This window comes from Stegostoma tigrinum, chromosome 1, assembly GCF_030684315.1.
Source record: "Stegostoma tigrinum isolate sSteTig4 chromosome 1, sSteTig4.hap1, whole genome shotgun sequence".
NCBI lineage: Eukaryota > Metazoa > Chordata > Chondrichthyes > Orectolobiformes > Stegostomatidae > Stegostoma > Stegostoma tigrinum.
This window is the reverse complement of record NC_081354.1, coordinates 29,978,441-30,001,534: the sequence shown is the minus strand read 5'-3', so window position 1 is coordinate 30,001,534 and position 23,094 is coordinate 29,978,441. Positions and strand designations below refer to the sequence as shown.

Here is a 23,094-nt window from a genome sequence, read left to right as displayed (position 1 = left end):
TAAATAATCATTCCTGTTGCTGAATGGAGAGAGTATGAAATGGAAATGGAAGAGGGACTCCTGATACAAGGCAACTATGGAAAAATTGTTCTTGGTGTAGAGTAGCTATTGAAGTTATATCTATAATGTATCTTAGCCCGCATTAGTGACAGACACTCCAATTAACATGATGGCAGAAGGACAGCTTTGTTGAATTTGTCCCATGGAAATAAATTGATTGATTAAGAGAGGCAAAGAAAGAAATAGCAAAGACAACTTTTGGACACAAAATGGACACAAATGGAACAGGATCAATAAGCTAAATAATTAGCCAAAGCTATGAAGAAAAATATGAAAATTGATTTTCTGTTTGCCATGTATGGAATTTTCAAGTTAATTTTTCAAATTCAGACAACTTAAACTCAAGTTGCAAAGAACTAAGGTTTAGAGGCTTCAAATACATAATGATCAAAAGTTTTATCAAATTATCAGTACTAAACTAAATAAATCTCCTGCTGCTTTTCCTCACCATTAGGCAGTCAGTGTTTAAGAGACATCCAGCTGTCATGCGCAGGAATGTCCCTTCAAAAGTTCAATTGATACCTACACTAACAGATTGAGTGCACATTCAGCATTGACTTCACTCATAGTCAGCTGACTATCACTTTTTAGACGTAAAACAAAGGTCAAACCATATCCCCTTCTTTTTCTTAATTTAAATGCTGCTTCTTTGTGATGTCATCAATAGGAAAAGGGTTGCTTTCAACAAACATGATGATGAGACCGATACTCTACCTGTCAATCATTTACCTCAATGTCAGAACTACCTCCACGGTGCCTATGGTGAAGGATGTATAATTTATATACATTTATATCACTTTTGATTTTGGAGTTTAAAATAGAGAGTGATAGTGGTGGTTACTTCTGTAAAGGGGTTTCTTTTAAAGTTAAGGTCAGTCAGTCCTTCTAGAATCGCAATTAAATCTAGCATTTTGTCAGAAAGCAGGACACCGCAACCATTTGTGGTATTATTGAAAAAATGTTTATCCTGCCAAATTTAATACAGGTAGGGTAAACATTTAAGGCCAGGATTAAGCAAATTTTTAATTCAGCTCAGAAGACCCCAGTATTGATGATTAGAATACAATTTAAATTATCTCCTAGAAAAGTTTAGTATAGTTCAGAGAAATGTCACTTTCAGTAAAGCAATCCGTTTATGAATTTCCAAACCAGGAGAGTTTGGTTAGAAATCTGCAGGTTATTAGAATTCACAAAGTTTAGTTTCCCAGACTTAAGAGGATTCATCTAATTACATTCAAAGTCCATGGCAAAGGAACTGTAGAGTGTCAATTTAAGTAGAAATATAAAGTTGGGATAGGGATGTAGTTTCACTGGAGTCTCTATAACAGATAGTCAAGGAAAAAATGCAGAAAATATGCATTGCTGTGTGCTTAAGATATTTGTGTCTTCTACGTATATTTAGATAGCTTGATTATTTTTCTTATTTTGCGTAATGAACTTTTTCGGTAAAAGAAAATTCACAGTCTCAGTATCACATTAATGAACTGGACACCAAAAAATATCCACCAAGTCATGTTTTAACCTTGTCCATTAGTAAAGTCAGCTGAGATCACAACATTGCCAGACTGCCTGCAATCAAGTCATTGATACGCCAGAATTTTCTTCGCTGATTATTGGGAAGTCTGAAGCAAACACATTTGCACTCTACACAAACCTTCGTATTACTTTCATCCATTGCATTCCCCTTCCTGTTGGACCTACAGCTGTTAGAAGGGTTGGTCCAGGTGGTCAGCAATCATGGTCCCCTTTATAATGCAAATTTGAGATTCAAACTCTATGAAATGAAATTTGGACTCCTGTTTGATCCAGAGTGGATGCTCAAATTCTAAGGGAGGGGGCATTATGAATGGTTTTTCAGCTCAAAAATGGTGTGCATGGCACACGTGCACATTTGAGAGGAAATTACACATAGTAGCAAAGATGTTAGTGTGAGGACAGTGAGCAAATGCCAATGTAGGCAGATATGCTAATTATTTTGTACAGAGATCCTATTACAAATTTCTGGAGTAGGTGTGACTTGAACTCCATCCTTCTGGGTCAGAGGTAGGACACTACCTACACCAGAAGAGCCTATCAACATTAGTTTAAGGCTCTGGATTAGTCATTCAGTGATACTGCCAATATGCCATAACCATGGGACAAAACAGCCTCAATCATTGTTGAAACCCAGAAATCTATTGGGGGTAGGCAGATCATTACATCAATCAGCATGCAATGCTGATTTCATACAAGCCGTGTAACTTTGGAGCTCAATGCTCCACTTAATGCCCCCAACCTAACCTCGCATAGCAGAACATGTATTCAGTATCAGTAGGGAGCATTCCGTTCTACCGATGCTATTTAAACTAATCAACTACTTACAGATATGTGATGACTGATTTCTTCTGGATGTGCTTCAATTTCCTAAATGCCTAATACTTCCTGTAATTATTTCAAGTTATAGAATTCTACATGGAGTGGTGTGGTAGATGCTGAAGAATGCTTTATTACCTTCAGGACTTAAATACAAACAAGTTGCCTCCAGACATGAGTCCCCTTAAAATTGAGCTTGATTAGGAGAATGAACAGGTTGGGCCTATAGCCAATGAAGTTTGGAAGGATGAGAGGTGATCTTATCAAGGGATCTAAGATTTTGCAGGGGCTTGACAGGCTAGATATTGAGAAGACGCTTCCTTCATAGGCAAATCTAGAACTAGGCTGTACAGTTTAAAAAGAAAGGGTCTCCCATTTGAGAAGGAAATTTAGAAGAATTTCTTCTGTGAGAGTGGCAAGTCTTCGAAATTCTTTTTCACAGAGAGCACTGGTGGCTGGGTCATTCATTATATTCAAAGCTGAATTAGATTTTTGATTTATAAAAGGAGTGAAAATTATTGGTCAGGCAGGAAAGTAGTGTTAAAACAACAGTATGATTTTGGAGAATGGCAAAACAGATTAGATGGGCTGAGTGGTCTACTCCTGCCCCTACTTATGAAGTATGACAATATGTTAAAAGACAGATGGGGGCAGGGGATAGGGGAAGAAGGGTCTCAGCAAAAAGACCATAAATGTCCAGAGTGTTCGGGTAGTAATTCTCAAGAATAATAAATGAGAAAATTGCACCGCAAAAGGCAACCTTCACTGAAATGGTCATCTGCTCAGTGTTGCTGAGCAAAACAACTACTGCATGTGTCAAGGCGGTGGCTGTGCAGATGACTGTTGTGATAAATATTAAGCATCAGGCTTCTTCTGAGTGCACATGGAGATACTTTCAATGTCTAAGCAGGCATTCTGTTCAATGAGAGCTAACTGGACAAGCCAAGCAGAAGTAAAGCAATGCATAGCTTCCCTACAAACGTGGATATACCAACAGAGCAGTGTGGCAGTGATTGCATATTGCTTTGTGGGCATCACATGTCAACTCTGTCCTTTAGTGGAGCAGAACTGGATTCAATTTCCTCAGAATGTTCATTCGGTATCTGGCAAGAAGCAGTCAATCATCAACAATCCTACACTATCCCTGCAGAGTTTACAAAGTCGTTATTTTGCTGCAATCTACTGTGCCAGCTCCATTTAGGCTTTCATTGTTAAACCTATGAGTAGCTACTAGGTCTGTAAGACCTAGTAACTGAACATAAATGGCTGATGATTCTACTAACCTGGATGTACGTGCATTGCATGCAAACGATTAAAATTAATTAAAAGTTCAAACTTTTCCATTGCCTGCCCTCTTTGGAATCTAATCACAGTCATGGCTTAGTTGGTACTCCTGTTGACTCCAAGTCAGAAGGTTGTGTATTAAAGGCTTACTCAAAAGACTTGAAAACAAAAAAAAGCTTGGCATTCCAGTACGATATGGAAGTAACACTGCACTATTAGCAGTACTGGCTTTTAGTTGAGACAAAACAAGTTCTCAGCTGCCCTCTGAAAAGGATATTAAAGATGTCACAACACTATTTTGAAGATTAACAGGACAGTTATCCTCATTGTCCTGTCCAATATTAATCTCTCAATAAATATCATGGGACAGAGCAGCAACCATAAGTTAAAGGAACTGAAGTAGGTCATTCAACCCATCAAGTCTGATCCCTATTCAATGAAATCATGGCTGACCTCATAATCCTCAACAGCATTTTTCTGTCTTTGATTCCTGTATATTTTAATAATCTACATATCTCAGCCTTGAAAATACTTAATCACCCAGCATCAACAGCCGTCTATGGGCAAGAATTTCACTGATTTACAATCCTCTGAGAGAAGAAATTTCTTCTCATCTCATTTTAGATATGTGATTCCCTACTGTCGCGTGCACTATGACTTCACATGCATGAAGTGGCAAAGCCAGAAGTTAATATGAACTCACAGTGTGCCAATGCAGCCCCCAACCAAACTGTGCAGGTAAAGATTTCTTTATATTTAATTAAAATTTATGCTTGAATAATTATTTTAAAAATCTGGTTTTCAGCCACCACCTGTTTTCAGGTAGCCAGATTTGAGATAATTAACCTGCAGAAGTAATTTGAAATCCCAGTTATTTACCAAGAGAATGAACCCACAGGATCCCACAGAAAAATGTTTACTATGTAAGAGTCAAACAAAGCAAACACTCTAACATCTGGAAATCTATACAAGTTAAACATGAATTAACAATAAAACAGCATGTTATGAACAATAAATTAAACATTAAATGGTATATACAACTAATATTGATTTATTAAGGTGCTTTGGAAGTCTCTAGGTATTCACATGCAATCACAAAGTCATCAAAACTCTATATCCCTTATGAAGAATTTCAGCTCCTCTCCTTTTAGAATGTGGTCTGATCCCCAGCCGAGAGCTGCACACAACCAACACAAGTCCCACAAGTAAGGTCTTCACCAAAAACTGATAGATGTTTAGAAAATCTCCTCAACTTGGTCTAGACAGCATTGATGCACTCATGTTATTTTTAAGTAACAAAAACAACTGCAGTATCTAATCTATAATTCTAAATCTAGCCTCTGTCTTCTTCAGCTTTCCTATACAGCACCACTGGACTCCACAACTACTACTACTGATTTTGGATGGCGTCGGCAAATTTTAATTTTTCTAGGAGCATGGATTTCAATCTCAGTTTCCATTTAGGGAATGCCTCAAAAAGTATAAACTTTGAAACATAGATTTCATCATACCATCTGAGACAGCCTGGATGCAGACTGCAGTTTCTAGTCCCAGAATTGGTAAAAGTCATCTACCAAGGCAGTCTCCTCCTCTCAATGTCAGCTGCTTTACACCTACCATGCCGCAGCCAGTGGGATAGCACTGCACAGAGGGACAAAGACAGGAAAAGTACAAGTTGGGGAGGGCCAAGGATGATTATTTGACTTTTGCTTGAAACTTGGCATTACTTCATTAATAAAATTGTTTGGGAAAGATGAATTTGTGCTGGTTAACAGCAAAGCATTATAGTTCAGGAGGTGTTCTGATGGTCAATGACAGAGGGAAACTAAGTGGTGGAACTGTGGTGGATGAAAGAGGATTCAGAGATGCACTTGTCAGCACTGAACTCAGATGATTTCTTTACCAACTGTATTTGTAGAAAGGAAATGTCCAAGTTTATTTTTCCTTCCTCTTCCTTGTGTTCCTCAGCTGCACAGCTCACAACTACAGTTAACGTTGTGTAACATGGAGCAGACTACCATAAATCTTACAACTGCTCCACCAAGTACTGAATGGTTCTCCACAACAATCAAAACAATACGCGCCATTTTTGAGATCTAAAAGCAATTGCAGTGATAACGTACCCTATTTATCACTCAAAAAGATTATAACCAGTTAAAACAGACTTTTTTTTAAATTTGTCTGCAAGATGTGGGCATCACTGGGTAGGCCAGCATTTGTTTCAAACCTAACTGTCCTCGAGAAGATGATGGCGAGCTACCTTATTAAACTTGCAGTTCTTGGCGTGTAAAAACACCAACAGTTCTGCTAGGAAAGGAAGCTAATAGGATAAAGAATGAAATTCAGAAATACCACATCGTATATCAAGGCAATTGATTTCATGGGATATGGGATACAATGTTCCCTGAGATTATCTCTATACCAACACATGTGAAAGCCCACGGAAATGTTATCTATAAGTACATGACAATACTAATCAGTTAATTTGGGCATTGGAATATTCATCCATTTTGATAGTTCTGTTTCTTCTCGTAATACTTTATGCTTTGAATTCCATAGGGGCTGTTCAAATCTCTTACCATAACTTAACTGGGAGATCCAAAATCCAAAAGAAATGCAGTGTACAACTGCAGAATTTTAGGACTAATCTATTTAGATCATCAATTATATATAATGAATAGCATAAACAACCTATGATACAACCTACAATGTATATTTGGAAGTACAATGTCAAGAAAGCAAACAATTATAATTTTCATTCTTGTAATTGCTGTGAAATATGCTTAGCATTTTTTTAATTCTTGGGACATTGTGCGATTCAATAATGTATCTCTTGAAGCATATTTAGCTAAGTACCTATCCTCAGTTTGAAATTGAATATAAAATATAGAGATTGATACTAATTCAATTAGGAACATGCAGCCTAATACTCACTGACACAATGCTTTTAAGGATTTAGATTTTACATATATTTCCTACCCTGGAAAGTTTGGATTCCACATGCGAATTATTCTGTCTAACCCTCCTGTGACAAGTAGATTCTTTTCTTTGCAGAAGTCAAAGGTTTTTGCTCCTTTAGAGATTAAAAATATTGCTTCATCACAACTCAGTCTTCTCTGCAGAACATTCTTTCCTGTCTGGACATGTCTGCCCATATTATGAACTGCATCTTGTATTTCTTTCATCTTCTGCTGACTGGACTTTGTACCAATGACACAACCTATAATGTACATTTTAAGGCACAATGTCAAAAAAGCATCTAGACAATGTAAATTTTCATTTTTGTAACTGTTGTACAATATTCTTAGTTTGCTTTTTATTTAATTCTTGGCACATTGATGAGTGAAAGGGATACATTTATTACTCATTTTTGAAAAGGTTGTGACTGTTCTTGAATTGTTGATGTTCTCACAGTTATGGTGCTCCCAAACTGGTTTTAGAAATGGAATTTTAAGCTATTGATCTGGCAATGTGAAAGATCTATCACTTTATGAAGGTTCATAGGATCCTCACAAAACTGCACTTCCATAACTTTTGTTAGACATGGGGTAGTAGCATATAAAAGCACAAATCAATGTTTTAAGACAATAAAGTTCAAATATTTAAATTGCAACGTAAATACATATCTTGTAATTTCTAGGTCAATCCAGTTTTCTAAAAGTTCACCTAATATTAATATCTAGTTGCAGCATTATTAAAACACCATTAATAACCTCAATATTTGCCAACTTTATGAATTATGCTTTCACAAGTCACTTGCAGTTTGCTTCCATTATTTGTAAATTCAAAATTATTAATGTTAAATTTTCACATTTACCTTCTAAAAAGCAGGAATACTGATGAAGCAAACTGCTCTGTTTTAAGATAATGTCTAGGTAGCTGGTGTCTCTCTTGTCTGAATACTCAACAGCTGAGTGTTAAATTTGGTAACTACCATTTGCTACCTCAAACCTGAATGTGACCCAGGTTCTACAGAGGCTAGTATGGGTTCTTCATCATTTCATAAGTTATGATTGAAGCTAAACACAGCTGAACAGTTAACAAATTGCTCCATATTTGACCTTATGTCAGAAATATTGGCAAAGCAGTTGAAAATGATTGGGCTGAGATGCTGCCCTGAGATGCTTAAAGGAGTTGGAATGCGCTCATGCACTACTACAACAATTCATCTACATATCCTACCTACAACAAGAGCCGTAGTTTCCTCATTGCAACTTGATATAACTTTATTGATAGAGCGAATGTATTTAATCTGTAAAAAAGAAAAACTAGATTTAATGTTCAATTAATTACTCAGATTTATTGACAGCTCATCTACCCTGCAACACATTACCTCTGTCACCCAATCATTATGAGCCTTCCAACGTATGTAGGAGATTAGTCCAGGACTTGCAAGTTTCTCAATGGTAATGCTTGGAATTCCATCCACTATTGGACCCTTTGTCCAGTTCCTGCAGATTAAAGCACTTTCAGGAATAAAAACATAATGATTTGCTAAAGCATAAAGATAATTTTTTTCAGAAATATATGCTCAATTTAAGATGGATGTCTTTTCATGTCTGCATTCACTGCTCAAAAGCAAAACAATGGGGTGCATCACCGTCTGACTATATAGTTTGATAGACTGTGACCTAGTGGCCAAAGACCTAAAGGAACATGGATTAGCTCTGGACACTGGGACATTATAGCCATAACACAAACATTGCTGAGAAAGGGCAGGGCTAGCAGCTCAATGTTCTAGGATACAGAAGCTAAAGGCATGACAGAAATACAAGTGAGCGAGGAGGGGGAGTTGCCCTTTTGATAAGGGAGGACATAACAACATGCTGAGAGAAGATATTCTTAAGGGGTCATCAAATGAGTTCATATGGTTAGAACTTATAAACAAGAAGTGATGGTCACTCTGCTGGGTCTGTATTATAGACCCCCAAACAGCCAGCATGTACTAGAGGAACAGGTGTGTCGAGAGACTGCACATATCTGTAGGAAAAAGAGAGTTGTATTGGTTGGAGACTTTAATTTCACCTGTATTGACTGGGCCATCCAGAATGTAAAAGGCCCAGACTGGGTAGAATTTGTCAAATGTGTCCAAGAAAGTTTCCTGAATGAATATGTAGAGGGTCCTACCTGGCAGGGTGCAACACTGGAACTCCTCTTAGGAAATGAGGTCAGAGCACTTTGGGACCAGTGATCATAACTCTCTTAACATTGTTATGGAAAAAGATAGGACAAATCAACAGATTAAGGTGCTGAACTGGAGCAGGGCCAATTTTGGGGTCATTAGGCAGCATCTGGCACAGGCTGATTGGGTGAATCGGTTTGAAGGAAAAGGAACAACTGGCAAATGGGAGGCTTTTAAAAGTGTGACATCAAGAGTCCAGGGACAGTATATTACTGTTAGGGTGTAGGGATCCCTGGTTGATGAGGGATATTGAGACTTTGGTCGGGAAAAGGAAGAAGGCATACAGTGGCTTTCAGTTTTTGGGCTCAAGTGAATCCCTAAATCACTATAAAAAGTGTAGGAGCACATTTAAGAGGGAAATCAGAACAACAAAAACAGGGTATAAAATGGAACTATAGGATAAGGTTAAAGATAATCCCAACTGGTTCTATAGCTATAATAAGAGTACTAGGGCGGCTGGAGAGAAAACATGTCCCTTTAACGATCAGCAAGGCCATCTGTGTGTGGAGCCACAGGAGATGGGGAAGATTTTAAACGAATACTTCTCTTCAGTGTTTACTGAGGAGACCATCATGGATGCTAAGGAAATCAATGAAGTAAGTAGGGATGTTTTGGACCACATACATATTACCAGAGAGGAGGTGTTTGCAGCCTTAAAGCATATTAAGATGGATAAATCTCCTGGGGGTAATCAAATCCATCCTCAGATATTGTGGGAGACTAGGAAGGAAATTGCAGAGGCCCTGCAGAGACTTTTGCTTTATCTTTAGCCACTGGTGAAGTTCTGGAAAACTGCAGGGTGGCTAACGTTGCTCCATTGTTTAAGGAAGTTAGCAAAGACAAGCCAGGAAATTACAGGCCAGTGAGCTTGATGTCAGTCATTAGGCAAATTATTGGAAAGGACACTGAGGGACAGGATCAACTAACATTTGAACAGTCAAGCTCTGATTAGGGATAATCAGCACAGATTTGTGCACAGGAAGTCATGTCTGACAAATCTTTTAGAGGTTTTTGAAGAGGTAATCAAGAGGATAGATAAGGGTATGGCAGTAGATGTCGTCTATATGGACTTGAGTAAGGCCTTTAACAGGTCCTACATGGCAGACTGATCATGAAGATCATGTCACATGGGACCTAGGGAGAGTTAGCTAATTGGATTCAAAATTGGCTTGATGGTAGGGAGCAGATAATGATGGTTTAAAGTTGTTTCTTGGACTGGAGGCTTGTGACTAGTGGTGTGCCACAGGGGTCGGTGCTGGGAACATTGTTATTTATCATTTACATAAATGTTCTGGATGTGAATGTACAAAGCATAATTAGTAAGCTTGAGAATAATACAAAATTATGAGGTATCATTGATACCAAGGAAGGTTACCAAAAATTAGAGAGGGATCTTCATCAGATGGGGAAGTGGGATGAGGATTGGAAAATGCAATTCAATTCAGAAAAGTGTGAGGTGTTGCACTTGGAAAGTCAAACTAAGGCAGTATGCAGTAAATGGTAAGGTCCTGAGAAGTGTTATGGAACATAGGGACCTATGAGTGCAAGTACAGTTTGTCGAAAGCAGTATCACAGTTAGACGTGGTGGCAAAGAAGGCATTTAGTATGCTAATCTTCATTGGTCGAGGCACTGAATGTAGGAGTTGGGATGTTACGTTACAGATGTATAAATCATTGGTGAGGCTGCATATGGGAGTACTGAGTACAGTTTTTGTCACCCTGTTATAGGAAAGACATAGTTAAACTAAAAAGTGTGCAAAGAAGATTTACGAAGATGTTGCCAGGACAAGTAGGCTTGAGTTATAGGGAGATTTTGGCCAGGATAGGACTTTACTCCTCGGAGTATACGAGAATGAGGGTGACCTTATTGAGGTATATAAAATCATAAGGGGCATAGATAAGATGAATGCATATAGTTTTTTTTCCCAGGGATGGGGAATTGAAAACTAGAGGGCATAGGTTTAAGATGGGAGGGGAAAGATTTAAGAAGGACCTGAAGGGCAACTTCTTCACGCAGAGTGGTGTGTATGTGGAACGGACTGCCAGAGAAAGTGGTTGAGGCAGATACAATAGCAACATTTAAAAAACCATTTGGATAGGTACATGGATAGGAAGGGTTTAGAGGGATATGGACCAAAGGTGGGCAATTAGAACTATCAGAGTGGACGTCATGGTCAGCATGGACCAGTTTGGGCTGAAGGGCCTGTTTCCATGCTGTATTACTCTATGGCTTTGTAAAAACATTGAATTTCTGGTGATTAGTTTTGGCGGTTTATGCATACTAAATGTGACAAATGACTTGTGGAAAATCTTGCAAAGAAAGTTTATGCCTAAAGATGTATTGACAAAGTGCTTAGACACACAGGGCAGAATCTTAAGAAGTATCAGCAATGTGGGCTGTGATGAAATTTGTGGCAGAAGCGTACAAAAAGTCCAGCAAGGTCCATCTCAACATTGGGAGCATCTCACCGAAACTTTAAGTATTTCAAAGTGCACTTGCAACAAGCATTGAAAGGGTGTTACAAGGACATTTTGTGTACACAGATTGACACCGAGCTAACAGGCTAGACCAAGCTGCATCTTAGGGCTGCTGGGGTGCCTTCCGAGCACGTTTATTTGGTATATGCTGCATACTCACCTTGCTTGACCACACCAATTAGCTTGCCAGTCAGCAATCCTCAGTTGGGATTGGAGGGTGGTTGTGTGCATGTCTTGCTGCACAATGGTGCTCTACATCAGTCTCACAGCTGCTCCATGTGCCAGCAGCTTACATGACAAACATACTGCGTGTGCAGCAAACATGCAGGCACAACTCAATGTCTTGGAGCAGTAGTCCTCACTGAAATCCATGGAGACAACTCTCAGTCAGGGGGTCTTGGCACTGTAAGTCAACAGCAGCTTCTGATGCCACTGTAGGGAACTGGTCATAGTCAGGCATCTGGTCAGAGCGTTCTCAGTCACAGACTCCCTGCCTCAGCAGTCTAGAGAGTATGTAACCGTCAGCTCTGTGGCTCCATAAATGCCAGTCCAGGATGAGAGGGCTAATATGGTTAGGTCCCGCAATGGTGTGGGCCATGTTTTGCCTTCTGAGGTTGTCCAGTGATACTAGGGGGAAAAGAGAATTGGGGATACTGAGGGGACAAGGGACATGCTACTACTGCAAGGAGTGTTAATAGCCTATTCTTCAGGATTGCAGTCTGGGGTTTGGTGGGGTGTAAGTTATGAAGCAAGCAACAGAATTTAAATTGGGTGGGGGTTGGAGTGTAGCATTGGAAAGCATGGATGGGAAGAGGATTGTTATAAAGGTTAGGAACACCCTAGCTTTGAAGGGGGACAGTTTATGACCATATATTGCATGGTCGCCTTATGTGACTTGACAGGGTTAAGAAAGTAAAGGAGGTGGGAAAGTGAAGGCTCATGTAAACAGCGATGGTCAGGACCTAAGGAGATGCAAATCATACAGGGTTTACAGGGAGGGCTGCCAGAAAGACAATCTGGATGTTTGGGAGTTTCACCGGTGTGTCGAGCAGAAGATGGAAGCCACTGGCTGAAGAGCATTCACAGTTACCTTCCATTGAGCCAAAAATTGAAAGTGTGCAATTTTGAAGAAAATGACTATGACCACATTTGGAGTGGTAGTATAAATGTTATGATCTGTAAAGGACTGGCTAGAGGACCCACGTATGTGAGGCCCTTTAAAGAAAAGTAACATTTTACATAGACCCATGTACTAGGCAGGGCACAGACCTGCAGCATCCCTATTCCTTGGCTTTCCTAATGCAATCACTTTTTATTTTCCCTGCACTTCCCTGTCCCACACATCGCAAACTAGCTCATTCATATCAACACAGAAGCCAGAGAAAGAATTAGGATGTTTAGGATGAGGGGCAGTGGTGTCACAGCAGGACCTACTGTCTTGTATACATGTAGTTAATCTTGTTTCCACATGTTGCAACAGTCTCTCAAAAATCAACAATCCATGGTTCTACTTGTGTGGTCATGAGGATAGGCACTGTGACAGCACCGGTACATATTGGTCTACACAGATGAAAGGTCAGTAGAGTGAAATTTATAGAAACATAACAAATATTGCACAATGCATTTTTACCGGTACCACCAAGGACCCTTAAATAAGATTTCTTCTTTCTCTCCCTCCCACTACGTCTTAGAATAGTCACTGATTCCACAGCTGGAAAGAACCTACCCAGCAGGGAGTCTCTTAGCCCTCGAGGTTCGGTTGAGCAACCCCAAGAGATGTTTGTGTATAGATGGTCCACACATGCTTCTTCTCAGAGACGAGTGAACCCTGCACAGCTGCAACAAGTGTCAGACAGGGCAGAGGGGATGGGAGTAGAGGCCTGACTATCTCTGAGAGGAGACTTTGGAGGAATCAAGGTGTGGTTCCTCCTCTGGCTGATCGTCTCCTGTGAAAATAGGGAGATTAGTGTGCAAGCCAGGTTACCTGATGACTGCCGCCATGCCTTTGGTCCACAGGACTAATAGCCGGGAAGATGGAATACAGAGTGGATCTCAGAGATCTCAATTTTCTTTCTTGGCACTCAATAACTCACACATTCCGAGCTTACTAGGACGCTCACAGCATCTCTACCTTGCTCTCCCCCTTTCAGGCCATTGCTAAGTCATTCGGAACTTACAGTCAAATAGCGGTTAGACCCTAAGACATAGGAGCAGAAATTAGGTCATTCGGCCCATCAGGTCTGCTCGACCATTCAATCATGACTGATAAGTTTCTCAATCCCATTCTCCCACCTTCTCCCTGTAACCTTTGATCACAATGTATTCCACCTGCCACTTTTTTACCTACTCTCCTAACCTAACTGAATCCTTCTGCAGCCTCCCCATTTCCTCAATACTACCTGTCCCTCCACCTATATTTGTATTATCTGCAAGCTTAGCCAGAATGGCCTCAGTTCCTTCATCGAGATCATTAATCTGTACAAAGTGAAAAGTTGTGGTCCCAACACTGACCCTTGTGGAACACCACTAGTCATCGGCTGCCATCCTGAGAAGGACCCTTTTATCTGTCTGCTTTCTGTCAGCCAGCCAATCTTCTATCCATGCTTGTGCCTTGCCTCTAACATCATCGGCCCTTATCTTATTCAGCAGCTTCCCATGTGGCACTATGTCAAAGGCCTTCTGAAAGTTCAGGTAGATAACATCCACTGGCTCTCCTTTGTCTAACTTACTCATTATCTTCTCAAAGAATTCTAACAGATTTGTCTGATATCATCTCCCCTCGATGAAGCCATGCTGACTTTGTCCTATTTTACCATGCACTTCCAAGTATTCAGAAATCTCATCCTTCACAATGGGCTCCAAAATCTTACCAAATACTAAGATCAGGCTAATCAGCTTGTAATTTCCCATCTTATGCCTTGCTCCCTTCTTAAACAACGGAGGTTACCTTATAGATTTTCCAGTCCTCTGGGACCCTCCCTGTCTCCAGTGATTCCTGAAAAATCACCAATAGTGCCTCCACTATCACATCAGCTATTTCCTTCAGAACTCTGTGATGTAGTCCATCTGGTCCAAGTAATTTATCTACCTTCAGGCCTTTCAGATTTTCTAGAACCTTCTCTTTGCTGATAGACACCATACTCAACTCTGCCCCCCAACGCTCTTGAATTTTTGGGATGTTATTCGTATCTTCCACCATGAAGACTGACACAAAATATTTGTTCAGTTTCTCCACCATTTCTCTGTTCCCCATTACCACCTCTCCAGGGTCATTTTCCAGTGGCCCAATGTCCACTTTTACCTCTCTTCTGCCCTTTATATATCTAAAGAAACTCTTGTAATCTTCTTTTATGTTACTGACTAGTTTACCCTTATATTTAATGTTCTCCCTCCTTATTTCCTTTTTAATTGTCCTGTGTTGGTCTTTGTAGGCCCCCTTGCAGCCATGTCTCTGTGATGCCCGCCACATTATATCTGCCAATTTCAATCTACAAATTCAATCTGATTCTGTCTTGCTTCCTGCTTAGTGCAGACAGAAATCCAGTCAGCCCGTCATGTTTGCCAGCACTGAATGATCAAGGGGGCAGACACTGGTGCACAGCACTGTGCATGTCAATGTAACACCTACAGCATATATCAGCAGCTTATGAAGTAAACACACAGCATAATCTTTAACCAAACACTTCAACCATATCTGAAAGTCTATAGTGAACAGTTCTTAGTCCAGGCCAGAGGGATTATGGTGAGTCAAGGCTATTCTCCAATCTCAGTCCAGGGGTATCAACATGGGCAGTCAACCACATGGTGTAATCAGTATCTTGGGGTCAATGTCTTTATTGTCCTGAGTTTTCACCACTGTCTGTCCTTCAGGTCAAATCCAACCTGCCCGGAGATTACACAAAAGTCGAACAGGAAGCTGTATAGAAATCATTTGGGGGCCGGTCTGTGCTTAGTCAGGACTATCCTCTCAAGTTGCGCTGGGGTGTGGACCATGGTCAGTCCTGAAAGTCTGTGCAGTAAACATGAAGGGGACTTAATGGGGAACAGTGCAGCTTTGGGAAAATTAAGTAAGTTGGGGGCAGAGTTTAGAGCTATCTTGCTGGCAGGCAGACCGGAAAATCACTCAATGTCAGGGGCAACACTCTAGATTTAAGAATAGGTGCCAATATAGTATGGGTGGACATGGAGTACTTTGGTAGAGGAGGACAATCAACAATCACCAGCACACTAGTTTCAATGGGCATATATGGTGGATCATTACGTTAGGTACAGCTGTGCAGTAGTCCTAGGGCTTAATGCATAATAACAGAAAAATAAAAGGGTTGGGTAGGAGGTGGGAAGGTTCAAAGCTGTCAGGATAGACAGAAACTACAAAGCAGAAAGGAAGTGGAAGGTTAGTGGGGCATATGGTGGGGGTGGCTCAATAATAAGCTGAGTCTTCAACTCACTTTTGTGAGCATAATCTGGAACGTTTTCTGTCTTCAATCAGATCTCAACTGCATGCCAAATATGGATAACCAATGCCGGCACACCCAGATTGGCCAGCGTATAGTTGTTTTGTTTTGACTACGGGAATGGGGTCCAACTGACCCTCCAAGGGGAAACTGTCTTAATCAGACACACAAAGATTTAGGACTACAGACTTCCGTGATCATAAAACTCTGCATGGGCATCTCATTAAATGACTACCTGGGCAGATTAAAATTCTGGCCACAAGCAATCCTGACCATGTCACTGATAATTACAAATTCATCCTCGTAATCTCTATGAAGCAGAAATGATCACTTGGAACCTTTAAAGTTTCACCTTGGAACCACAATTCCCAAACACTTCCCAAATGTCTCACATCCTGCACAAAGGTACAGAGCTGTTTTCCTCTCACACTGAACTGTAAGCACGTCAGACCTTATTTTTAGTTGAAACATGTGTTTCTTGGGTGATGTGGTGGTTGGAGGTTGTGGGACATGTTTTCAAATCTTATCATACTTTAATTTTCTTTTACAATTATGTGCCCTGGCTTGAGTTACATATTTCTGAATATGGTCTAATGTTTCTGAATTCCATATAGAGATACCCCTGTTGGAGACATCCATGTCCTACTATAATAAGATCTACAGTAAAGTCTCATTTGTGTGTGCTGAACTGCTAACCAGTCGGACTAATAAGAAGCTCTTTTATTTCTGATATCACCACATAGGATCAATGGAACCATTACCTGTGGATCCTGCCCAGCAGATCCCTGATAATTCTCACATTCTTGCTTCTTTCTAACAGCTGAATGCTTCACAAAGATGGTTGCTAGAAACCAAGGGACATCCGCCCACCTTTGGTGATGATTACATGATGCAAACCCCTGACTGAGGACGAGTTTAGTTACAACACATTCTTCTACGAGAATACAGATCTCCTCCAGATGGCGTTCTGGTGCTTGTAACAATCTTGGTGGGAAGTCAGGGCAGGCTTTCAGTGCATTCCAGACTATTATATAATATCAAAATGCTGTGCAACACGAACAGGCAACAAAGGGATGTGATGGGCAGTGAAGAGCTGGGAGAGTGACATAAGTCTTCCAAGGAGAAAAATAAGGGCATTGCATATAAAATCAGAAGAAACAGGAGCAGGAGCAGGAGTAGGATATCTGGCCCCTCAAGCTGCCCCACTACTCAACAAGATCATGGCTGAAAGACTGCTAGCCCTAACTCCTCTTTTGTGCCAACTCAGCACAACTGTCAATTCCCTGATATTTCAAAAACATATGTACCTTTTCTTTAAGTACTTCCAGTGTTCTAGACTCCACAACTCTGTGGAGTAAGAAATTTCAGACAGTCACAACCCTCCAGGAGAAGACTTCTTTGTATCTCAGTTTCATGCTTGTCCCTTTATTCAGTAATTATGTCCCTAGTTCGAGAGTCTCCCACGACTGGAAACTCTTCTTAACATGTGCCTCTTCAAGCTGCTTAGAATTTTGAACATTTCATAAGATCACCCCTCATTGTTCAAAATTCTAATGAATAATAGTCTGACCAGTTTAACTAATCTCTTTAAAATAACATTATCCCAAGTATCACCTTCATGAATCTCTTTTGAACAGCCTCCAGTGCCAGTATATCCTTCCTTAAATAAGTGGACCAAAAGTGTGCATAGTATCCCAGGTATGACTTCACCAGCGCCCTATTCAGTTTAACAAAACTCCCCTGTTTATTAATGCCCAAATTTTAGCAATAAAGGCCAAAATTGCATTTGTCATCTTAATTACTTGCTAGACCTGCATGCTGGCTTTTTATATTTCAGGTACAAGAACACCCAGATTCCTCTGTGTTGCACTTTTTACAGTCTCTCTCTATTTAATTAAGTCTGCCGTTCGATTTTTCTAATCAAAATGCACGACCTTATTTCCTATATCTGTCAAGCCTGTTCACTTCAACCTATCTATATCCCCTCACAGATTCTTTAAGTTCTCATCACTTCACGCCCTCCCACCTTTTTTTGTATCAGCAGATGTGGATATATTACACTCTGCCCCCTCCTCCAAGCACCTTACTGAATAACTTCTGAAAATCCAAACATAATATATACATCAGTTTCCCTTTATCAACAGTTTGCTATATCCTCAAAGAACTCTAGCACATTTGTCAATCATGATTTCCCTTTCAAAAAAGCCATGTTGACTCTGAGTCCATTAAACATTTTACATGCCTTGCTATTTCTTCCTTAATAATTGATTCTTAACAGCTTCCCAGCAACAGATGTTAAACATACTGACCAATTGTTTCTTCCTTTCTTTCATGGAACTTTCCATAGAACCCCTTCAGTATGGAAACAGGTCCTTTGGTCCAACAAGTCCACACTGACCGTCAGAACATCCCATCCAGACCCACTCCCTAAACCCACCTAATCTATACATCCCTGATCACTAGGGGTAATTTAGCACAGCCAATTCTCCTACTCTACACATCTTCGGGCTTTGGGAGGGAACAGGAACACCAGGAGGAAACCCACACAGACATGGGAAGAATGTGCAAACTCCACACAAACAGTTGTCTGAGGGAAAACCAAACCCAGGCCCTTGGCACTACGGGCAGCAGTGCTAACCACTGAACCACTATGCTGCCTTCTCTTCCTCAAGAGGGGTATCACATTTGCAGTTTTCCAATCTGCTGGAAGCTTCCTGGAATTCAGTACATTAGGAAATATTTTCTTCACTATCCTTGCAGCTACTTCATGTAAAACGTTTGGCTGCTGCCCACGAGGTCCTGACAAGTTGTCTGCCTTTAGTCTCATTGGCTTGTCACAGATTCTATCCCTTGCGATACAGGCCATCGCATGATCTTTACTCTCATTAGAGCCTTTCTTATCTGATATCTTTGGGATGATTATAGTGTGCTCCACCAGGTAGACCAATGCAAAATATTGGTTTAAATTATCAGCCATTTCTCTGTTTCCTATTAGCAATTCCCCTGTTGCATCTTCCAAGGATTACTTTAGCTATTCCCTTTACTTTTATATACCCGCAGAAGCTTGGACTGTTTTGTTTTTTATGTTTCTCGCCAATTTACTTCCATAATCAATCTTCTTCCTGTTTATTAATTTTTTTACTCATTCAGTGCTAGATCCTAAAAAATCCTAATCCTCTGGTCTACAACTAACATTTTTGCCACTTTGTATGTCTTAGTTTTTGATTGGATACTCCCTTGACCACCTTTGTTAACCTTGGGTAATTCATCCTCCTCATTGAGCCTTTCCTTTTGACTGAAATAAATTTTTGCTGAGCACTTTGAAATATCTGCTTAAATGTTTGCCACTGTTCATTCACTGACTTTTTTCTCAGCTTATCTTAGACAACACATTGTACCCTGTAATTGCTCTTATTTAAGTTGAGAACGCTGGTTTGAGATCCGGATTGGTCTCCCTCACCATCAATCATGATTGCTACTGTAAGAGATATCTATGAGATATTTTCTTAATTCTACCTCCTTACACATTACATAATGATTTAAAACAGTTAATTGCACGTTGATTCTTGTTCCAAGTACACTACAGATATTTTGGCTCCAAAGACGTGTCACATTCAAACGGGTGGATGGCAGTTGTTTGAATGCTAACAAGTACAAATCATTCCAAAGAATATGTTGTAAAAAAAAGAGAAAGAAAAACCAAACTTTGAACTGGTTTTTGATCAGTGTTTTTTTGTCAAAGGATTGTAGCTGCCAAAGCTACAGGAAGGAGATCTGATTGCTCTCCGGCTATCCTTCCACTATCAACATACCAAAAGTTCACAGAATAGAATCTCAGTTCTGAGTATACAGAGGGTGGTGAATGTATGGAATGAGCTGCCAGAGGAAATGGTACAATTACAACGTTAATAGGTACATGGATGTGTTTTATGAATAGGAAGGATTTAGAGGGATATGGGCCAAATGCTGGCAAATGAGACTACGTCACATTGGGACGTCTGGTCAGTGTAGACGAATTTAACTGAAAGATCAGTTTCTCTGCCAAATGACACTATAACTCTGAGTGACAGCTTATGGCGTTTACTAGAAGCTGTTTGCATAGATCGATATCTTCAGAAACCTAGACAGAGAATATGCCATATGCTTGTGATTTTATGCATAGTGGAAACAGCTTAAGCAAGCTGGCCAGTTTCATCTCTTTTTATTTTACTTATCTTGTGACAGTGTCTGCTTCTCTGTCGGTCTTTGTGACAGTGGGGCTAGAATCAAAGAGGCTTGGGTTTAAGTTGTGAATATAGGGAAAAAAGAGGCTGATTTGTTTTGGCAGTCTGTTTCCATGCCATAGAAATCTGCACAAGTGTTTATGGTGCCCTTCCACAAATGCAAGGATTTTCTCTTTCTGTGTGTAAAGACATTAATGTTGGCCATTCCACCATCCAAGTTGCCCCTTTCAACACTATGATGTGACATGTTCCCCTGCAATCAGTTGGAGGGAGTGGGTGAAATGAATATAACTGACACAGCTCATTACGGTGATGCACAAATAGGAATGGTGGTGAGTTGTCCTGAATGAGTGAGTAGGAAGTGCTGAGTTCAAGAAGGGGTAATAGTTTCAATTGTGTTATAGTCACTGAAGAAATACGCTGCATGCAATAGTGAAAATGACAGACATGTACCTTGGTGAAAGGCAAGTGACATAGCAGAATTACAGTGAGCAATGAGGGAGAGAAAACATGTGACTTACATTTGCACAGTGCAGAAGCTGATTCACCTGTGGTATTGCTGTGCTTTCATCCAGAATGTTGATACCTCACTGACCCAGGTTGTGTCTCTAGCTACATTGAGCCATGGTCTCCTCTTGTGGCCCTGTGCAAAGAGGATAGTCCTCTTCTCCACCACCACATCCACCTGGACTTCCAAATATCTGCTGGCAACCTCCAGGATCTCCAAGTCTCTGCTGGCGAAACAGCCTACCAATTTGCCTCTGTCAGCCATGCCCTCTCCAATTATAGAGTCATAAAAGATCTACAGCACAGAAGAAGGCCCTTCAGCCTACCCAGTCTTCATCGATCAGAACAACCACTCAATTATTCCAATCCCCTTCTTCAGCACTTGACCCAAAGCTTTGTATGCCTTGGCATCACAAGTATACATCTAAATACTAGTTAAATATTATGAATGTTTCTGCCCCTACCACCAATATGGGCAGTGAGATCTAGATTTCCAAAACCCTCTTGGTGAAAACATTTTCCTCGTATCCTCTGTAAACCTTCTGCCTATTACCTCGAATCTATGACACTTAGCCAAAATATGGGAAACATTCAGCCCATTGTTTCTGATAACAAACTTTTTCACTTACCTCAGGCTTTCCCCCATCATTGACATGAGCAAGATATTGACACATCCCTGTGAAAATAGATTTTACATTTCTTATAATACACTAGCTTCCTATCATACTCTAACTTACTTAATCACCAATCATAAGCAACAATTTTATAATAGCTTCCACAATGGGTGTAATAGTCAAAACAGAGTTCATTTTCTTGAAAAGTGAACAGAATCTTAAATCACACGACCTGCTGCTCTGTTTAAGATTAGACGGTTTAAAATAACCCTCATCATTAGCTCCAAACCCACTGAAGACTTGTGGCTACAATTTAGACACAGATGAGGAATCTAATGATTATCAATTACTGCATTTCCTCAGCTAATGATTCAATACTTCTCCATGCCGAACTTCACATGGACAAGATACTGATGCATAAATGTATTCCAGAGGGGGAACGTCAGTGTTTGTCACCAAGGGCGCCTTGACACACCGTTACTGAGAGGTAGCCAAATTCTGAATCATATTTTTGTCAGACTGAACTTTTAGCAGGTGATACTAGAAAATTAAAACAAGGGAATAGCCTACATGACCATTGTCCTTGCAATGATTGTTACTTATATCTACTTGCTAAAGATGCTTTCCAACATGACAGTTTTGGTAAGAGCAATTACCACACAGATCTTATGGAGTCAAGTTCTTGTTTTCAGAATAAGAGATAGCAGCTGTTGTGTCACATGGCACAATCATTGTGCTAAATGAGGCATATAAAGATCAGATCTGGCAGTTCAAATTTTTGCACAATTAAGAGTAAAATTATATCTCAGCATAATCTGTAAACTCATTGCCTGGAAATTCTTTATCGCTCTATTACCATTAAGTTAGATAGCCAATTCTGGATCACTGAGGAGTATAGAAAAGCATGCCGTTAACAACGCTAGATGTGCCTAAAAATGATGACCAATGTGGTGAAGTTCCAACATGGGCCAGTACATGTCCCAGATAGCAGAGATAGCAACTACGTACAGAGCTAAATAATCTTATGATCAATAAATCATATCAAAGCTGCACAGTACTGCCAAATCTGGCTATTAATCTGTTTTCACTTATTTTTAGCCAGCTGAGAAAATGTTTTTTTGACTTCCATCTGATACCTTCCTAGACCACATAGAAGACAATCTTCAGCCAACTTGATTCGTTGTATGTGACATGAACTGAATGAGTGTACTGTTCCCAGTAATCTCAAACTATAGCGTTGAAAGCAATATGGGTCCCTCCTCTCCACAGTTCGACAATAAGGTAAGAAAAATATTTGAAATTTATGTTTCTAGATTACCTTTCTTCAGCAGTCCTCTTAAGGCTGAGCTGCTTTACAACCGAGAATGCTAAGAGCGATAAGCCAGTTGTATGCTGTGATCAGTTACTAACATATTTTGTAAAGAGGTTCTAAAGTTTATTTTTCAGTCTTATTTACATAGACAAAGGAATGAATGCTTAGAGAAGCCTTTAATGGTATGGTTAACAACATACTTCCAACACAAAATGTTTATACTCTGCCTGTCACACTGGGCACTTAGGCACTCAGTTTACTGAAAAGCAGGCATGGCTCCAAAAAATTGCTGGGCTATTTTATTCTGCCAATGTTTTGCAAATTCCACATCTAATGATTGTTTCTACCTAGCTCTTCTGCCATCCTCCACCAACTGGCCCAATAAACTAAAAATGGTTAAAATCCAGTCAAAAATTCAATTTCCTTGTCAGAGCTCCTACCTACTGGACTTCCATGATGTCATAATTTTCCCAAGTAGAAAACTGGCAAAAAAAGCAATAGGGTTCAGCCCCTTTCACTATCATTTCAATCTGGATGAGCATTACTACGTTATGAATGTTAGTCTGAGGACATTAATAGCTCTGTGATGTCCTCACAATCAAATAATCTATCAACGTTCAAATGACAG

At 40.0% G+C, this 23,094-nt stretch overlaps 1 protein-coding gene across 5 annotated transcripts in view; it reads right to left on the bottom strand.

Moving 5' to 3' along the window:
• LOC125450726 (WD repeat-containing protein 64-like) overlaps nt 1-23,094 on the bottom strand; it is a 122,645-nt gene that overhangs the window by 72,384 nt on the left and 27,167 nt on the right. For 4 of the 5 annotated variants that reach the window (XM_059643862.1, XM_059643883.1, XM_059643980.1 and 1 more), the window contains exons 6-9: nt 21,170-21,216; nt 8,030-8,147; nt 7,879-7,948; nt 6,676-6,916 (exon numbers count right to left, since the gene is read on the bottom strand). In XM_059643862.1, coding sequence (XP_059499845.1) covers nt 6,676-6,916; nt 7,879-7,948; nt 8,030-8,147; nt 21,170-21,216 — 476 coding nt within the window. The remainder of the gene's footprint in view (nt 1-6,675; nt 6,917-7,878; nt 7,949-8,029; nt 8,148-21,169; nt 21,217-23,094) is intronic. The other variant, XM_059643951.1, reaches the window with a different exon arrangement.